General features: G+C 54.0%; 1 protein-coding gene across 2 annotated transcripts in view; it reads right to left on the bottom strand.

Moving 5' to 3' along the window:
• Window positions 1–4,559, bottom strand: part of sirt6 (sirtuin 6) — a 53,253-nt gene extending 48,694 nt beyond the window's left edge. Inside the window, exon 1 of one of the 2 annotated variants that reach the window (XM_078198215.1) lies at window positions 4,413–4,559. In XM_078198215.1, coding sequence (XP_078054341.1) covers window positions 4,413–4,478 — 66 coding nt within the window. In that variant the 5' untranslated portion in view covers window positions 4,479–4,559. The remainder of the gene's footprint in view (window positions 1–4,412) is intronic. The other variant, XM_078198214.1, reaches the window with a different exon arrangement.
• Between the last annotated feature and the right edge of the window lie 1,441 nt (window positions 4,560–6,000).

Below are 6,000 nucleotides of genomic sequence, written 5' to 3' on the forward strand. Positions count from 1 at the left end.
ATCTCTGGAATTCTCTGCCCATTGAAGCAGTGGAGGCTACCTCATTAAATATGTTTAAGTCACAGGTAGATAGATTTCTGATCTTCAGGTCGTCGTTGGCCTCTGGTATAGTACCAGAAGATTGGAGGTTAGCGAATGTTGTCCCATTGTTTAAGAAGGGGAACAGAGACTTCCCCGGGAATTATAGACCGGTGAGTCTCACTTCTGTTGTCGGCAAGATGTTGGAAAAAATTATAAGGGATAGGATTTATAGTTATTTGGAGAGTAATGAATTGATAGGTGATAGTCAGCATGGTTTTGTGGCAGGTAGGTCGTGCCTTACTAACCTTATTGAGTTTTTTGAGAAAGTGACCAAGGAGGTGGATGGGGGCAAGGCAGTGGACGTGGTATATATGGATTTTAGTAAGGCGTTTGATAAGGTTCACCATGGTAGGCTTCTGCAGAAAATGCAGATGTATGGGATTGGGGGTGATCTAGGAAATTGGATCAGGAATTGGCTAGCGGATAGGAAACAGAGGGTGGTGGTTGATAGTAAATATTCATCATGGAGTGCGGTTACAAGTGGTGTACCTCAGGGATCTGTTTTGGGGCCACTGCTGTTTGTAATATTTATTAATGATCTGGATGAGGGTATAGTTGGGTGGATTAGCAAATTTGCTGATGACACCAAAGTCGGTGGTGTGGTAGACAGTGAGGAAGGGTGTCGTAGTTTGCAGGAAGACTTAGACAGGTTGCAAAGTTGGGCCGAGAGGTGGCGGATGGAGTTTAATGCGGAGAAGTGTGAGGTAATTCACTTTGGTAGGAATAACAGATGTGTTGAGTATAGGGCTAACGGGAGGACTTTGAATAGTGTGGAGGAGCAGAGGGATCTAGGTGTATGTGTGCATAGATCCCTGAAAGTTGGGAATCAAGTAGATAAGGTTGTTAAGAAGGCATATGGTGTCTTGGCGTTTATTGGTAGGGGGATTGAATTTAGGAGTCGTAGCGTTATGTTGCAACTGTACACAACTCTGGTGCGGCCGCACTTGGAGTACTGTGTGCAGTTCTGGTCCCCACATTACAGGAAGGATGTGGAGGCTTTGGAGAGGGTGCAGAGGAGGTTTACCAGGATGTTGCCTGGTATGGAGGGGAGATCCTATGAGGAGAGGCTGAGGGATTTGGGATTGTTTTCGCTGGAAAGGCGGCGGCTAAGAGGGGATCTTATTGAAACATATAAGATGATTAGAGGTTTAGATAGGGTGGATAGTGATAGCCTTTTTCCTCTGATGGAGAAATCCAGCACGAGGGGGCATGGCTTTAAATTGAGGGGGGGTAGTTATAGAACCGATGTCAGGGGTAGGTTCTTTACCCAGAGGGTGGTGAGGGATTGGAATGCCCTGCCAGCATCAGTAGTAAATGCGCCTAGTTTGGGGGCGTTTAAGAGATCCGTAGATAGGTTCATGGACGAAAAGAAATTGGTTTAGGTTGGAGGGTCACAGTTTTTTTTTTTAACTGGTCGGTGCAACATCGTGGGCCGAAGGGCCTGTTCTGCGCTGTAATGTTCTATGTTCTATAAGGGAATTAAGGGTTATGGGGAGCGGGCGGGTAAGTGGAACTAAACCACTATCAGATCAGCCATGATCTTATTGAATGGTGGGGCAGGCTCGAGGGGCAAGATGGCCTACTCCTGCTCCTATTTCTTATGTTCTTATAAGGTTAGAGTGGGTCAGGTTAAGAGGGCGCCATGTGCAGGTGACAGAGTTGGGATGCTTGGGACAGCTGACGCTGCTTAATGTAGGTATTCATTTCACTTGAATTTAAAATTACAGGAGTACGAGATGGAAGCTGATTATTCACAAGAGATTTGAATGATTTCATGATATTTACCTATACTAAATGGCTGCCAGTTAAGTACATAGAATGATGTTACGACAGCTCATCAGTGACACTCGGGTATGCACAGCCAGGTATTTGGCACCAATTCTCAGAAGGCATTGATGTGACAATTAACATGAAAAATCCTGGTACAACAATACTTATAACGTGTACATTGGGAAGATGTTGACACTTTTATATAGTGTCTTTGAACAGAACATGGCTCTATATTAACGACTTGGATACAGGGACAGAAGGTTCTCTAATAGACAAATTTGCAGATGACATAAAAATAGGTGGGACAGTACGTTGTAATGAGGAAATAAGAACCTTACAAATGGATATAGACAGGTTAGGAGAGTCGGCCAAAATGTGGCAGATTGAGGTTAACGTGGATAAGTGTGAGGTCAAGCATTTTGGACGGAAAAATGGGAAGGCGACTTATTATCTAAATGGGGAGAGACTTTGGGGAGCTCTGGTGCAGAGGGATCTGGATGTCCTCGTGCATGAGTCACAGAAAACTAGCATGCAGGTACAGCCGATAATAAAGAAAGTGAATGGAAAGTTGGCATTTATAGTTAAAGGAATAGAATATAAAAGGAAGGAAGTATTGTTGCAACTATACAAGGCATTGGTGAGGCTGTACCTGGAGTATTGTGCACAGTTTTGGTCCCGTTATTTGAGGAAAGATGTAGTGGCATTGGAGGCAGTTCAGAGGAGGTTCACTGATTTATGAATAATAAAAGAATGGAATAAAATCCAATCAATGTCTTGGTTAGCTCTTCCAGCGGCACTATCGACAACCCATCACTGCCCCATCATCATCCAACCCAATTACACCCTGAACCCTTCATTCCTCTAAAACTCAGAGTATTGGCCTAAACTGTTCAATCTCTCTTCATATGACAAACCCGTCATGCCTGGAATCAATCCCTCAGCACCTGCTGCCCCTACCCCAGCAAGACGTCTCACAACACCAGGTTAAAGTCCAACAGGTCTATTTTTTTAAATATACTTTTCCAATTCAATCAAATCAAATCCAATTCAGAGTCTCAACAAGTCGAGACACCCCAGATCCAGGCCGACAAGACAGGGCGAGCGACCAAACCACCCTGTCCCGGGCCTGATCCACATGAGCCAAGCTATTGGGCAGCACGAGCTTTCGGAGCAGTGCCGCTTCACTTGATGTCTGTGTCGACATGCGCAATCTTCTTGGAGATCCTCTCCATCTTCTCCCCAGCATACGCCACCCCGCCCCCAGCACACGCCACCCCGCCCCCAGCACACGCCACCCTCTCCCCCATCTCCTCCCGCACCGATCCCCCAGCTACCCCCACCCAACCCCCCCCGCCCCCAGCTCTCACCACCCAACCCCCCCCACCCCAGCTCCCCCCACCCCCCAGCTGCCCCCGCCCCCACCCCCCAGCTCCACCGCCCCGCCCCCCAGCTCCCCCCACCCCGCCCCCCCCACCCCGCCCCCCCAGCTCCCTCCGCCCCTCCCCCAACTCCCTCCGCCCCGCACCCCCCCCAGCTCCCTCCGCCCCGCACCCCCACTGCTCCCTCCGCCCCGCACCCCAGCTCCCTATGCCCCGCCCCCCCAGCTCCCTCCGGGTCGCCCCCCAGCTCCCTGTGCTGCCCCCACCAGCTCCCTCCGCCCCGCCCCCACTCCACCCCACCCAGCTCCCTCCGCCCCGCCCCCCCAGCTCCCTCCACCCCGCCCCCCCCAGCTCCCTCCGCCCCGCCCCCCCCAGCTCCCTCCGCCCCGCCCCCCCCAGCTCCCTCCGCCCCGCCCCCCCAGCTCCCTCCGCCCCGCCCCCCCAGCTCCCTCCGCCCCGCCCCCTCAGCTCCCTCCGCCCCGTCCCCCCAGCTCCCTCCGCCCTGCCCCCCCCAGCTCCCCGCCCCGCCAGCAGCCCCGCCCCCCCACCCTGCCCCCCAGCGCCCCCCGCCCCGCCCCCCCAGCCCCCCCACCCCGCCCCCCCAGCCCCCCCACCCCGCCCCCCCAGCCCCCCCACCCCGCCCCCCCACCCCCCCAGCCCCCCCACCCCGCCCCCCCCAGCTCCCCCACCCCGCCCCCCCCAGCTCCCCCACCCCGCCCCCCCCAGCTCCCCCACCCCGCCCCCCCCAGCTCCCCCACCCCGCCCCCCCCAGCTCCCCCCGCCCCCCCCAGCTCCCCCCGCCCCCCCCCAGCTCCCCCCGCCCCCCCCCCCAGCTCCCCCCGCCCCGCCCCCCCCAGCTCCCCCCGCCCCGCCCCCCCCAGCTCCCTCCGCCCCACCCCCCCAGCTCCCCCCGCCCCACCCCCCCAGCCCCACCCCCCCAGCTCCCCCCGCCCCACCCCGCCCCACCCCAGCACCGCACCCCCCAGCACCCCCAGCCCCGCCCCCCCAGCACCCTCCGCCCCGCCCCTCTGTGCCCCTCCCCCAACACCCTGTGCCTCCTGCGCTCTTCCCCCAGCCGCTGTGCGAGGCCCTGGGGGCAGTCTCTTCCTGGGCTCCCTCCCCAGTGAGCCCGGTGTCGGTCCCATCCCGGGCTCCCAGGCTGCGAGGCCTGCGGTTTCTTACCTCAGGCAGGCCGCATTTCCCCTTGTGCTCGTACTCGGACAGTCCGGCTGCGTAGTTGACCGACATGGCGGGCAGAACGGCGCCGACAGCGAGAGAGGGAACCAGAGTCTGGGCGGCGGGGCAGAGACGCGCTGACGTCACGGGGACACGCGCAGAGACGCGCTGACGTCAGGTGGGCACGGAGCGAGACGCGCTGACGTCAGGTGGGCACGCAGAGCAGTGGACCTCCAGAGGGCGCAGCAGCTGGAGGTGCTCAGGGGAGGGGATTTCTTTATCATAGGTCCCTTAAATGTAATCTGTCCTTTATTCTAAATTTAATCTTATTTATTTTAAACTTATCAATAACAGAAAAAATGGCATTGACATTGTTAACTTTACTGTTACAATATTTAGAAAAGTCTTTCAGATTTTATATGAACTTCTTGCAAAAAAACCTTCAGAATCTGAAGTGTTGCCAACTGAGACAGGCTGATAGTTGGTCAGTAAATCCCGCAGGCCGCCGACCTGTGCCTGATCGCCACTAAATTACTAATATAAGTTTAAGTTTATTTATTATTGTCACAAGTAAGCTTACATTAACACTGCAATGAAGTTACTGTGAAAATCCTGCATTCCTGCAGCACAAAGATTTGCCGCTCCCCTCGTCAAGCTCTTCCAGTACACTGGCATCTACCCGGCAATGCGGAAAATTGCCCAGGAACATCCTGTACATAAGAAACAAGACAAATCCATCCCGGAAATTACCGCCCAATCAGCCTACTCTCGATCATCAGTAAAGTGATGGAAGGGGCCATCGACAGTGCTATCAAGCAGCACCTGCTCAGCAATAACCTGCTCAATGAAACCCCGTTTGGGTTTTGCCAGGCTCACTCAGCTCCTGATTCATTATAGCCTTGTTTCAAACATGGACAAAAAAGCTGAATTCTAGCGCTGAGGTGACAGTCACTGCCTCCAACATCGAGGCATCACTTGTCTGAGCATGGCATCAAAGAGCCTTAGCAAAAAGGGAATCAGGGGAAAAACTCTCAGCTGGCTGGAGCCATACCTGGCACAAAGGAAGATGGTTGTGGTGAATGGAGGTCAATCATCTCAGTTCCAGGACACCACTGCAAGAGTTCGTCAGGATGGTGTCCTAGGCCCAACCATCTTCAGCTGCCTTATCAATGACCATTCTTCCAGCATAAGGTCAGAAGTGGGGATGTTTGCTATGACTGCACAATGTTCATGACTCCTCAGATGCTAAAGCAGTCCATCTCCAAATGCAGCAAGACCTGGACAATATCCAGGCTTGGGATGGCAAATGACAAGTAATAAGTGCCAGGCAATGATCATCTCCAACAAGAGAGGATCTGTCCATCCCTCCTTGACACTCAATGGCATTACCATCTCTGAATTCCCCACTATCAACATCCTGGGGTGTTGACCAGAAACTGGAATGGACTGGCCATATAAATACTGTGCTACCAGAGCAGGTCAAAGGCTAGGAATTCTGTGGCAAGTAATTCACCTCCTGACCAACCCCCCCACAAAGTATGCCCACTATCTACAAGGCACAAGTCAGGAACGTGATGGAATATTCTCCAATTGC

Source organism: Mustelus asterias, chromosome 26 (assembly GCF_964213995.1).
Source record: "Mustelus asterias chromosome 26, sMusAst1.hap1.1, whole genome shotgun sequence".
Classification (NCBI taxonomy): domain Eukaryota; kingdom Metazoa; phylum Chordata; class Chondrichthyes; order Carcharhiniformes; family Triakidae; genus Mustelus; species Mustelus asterias.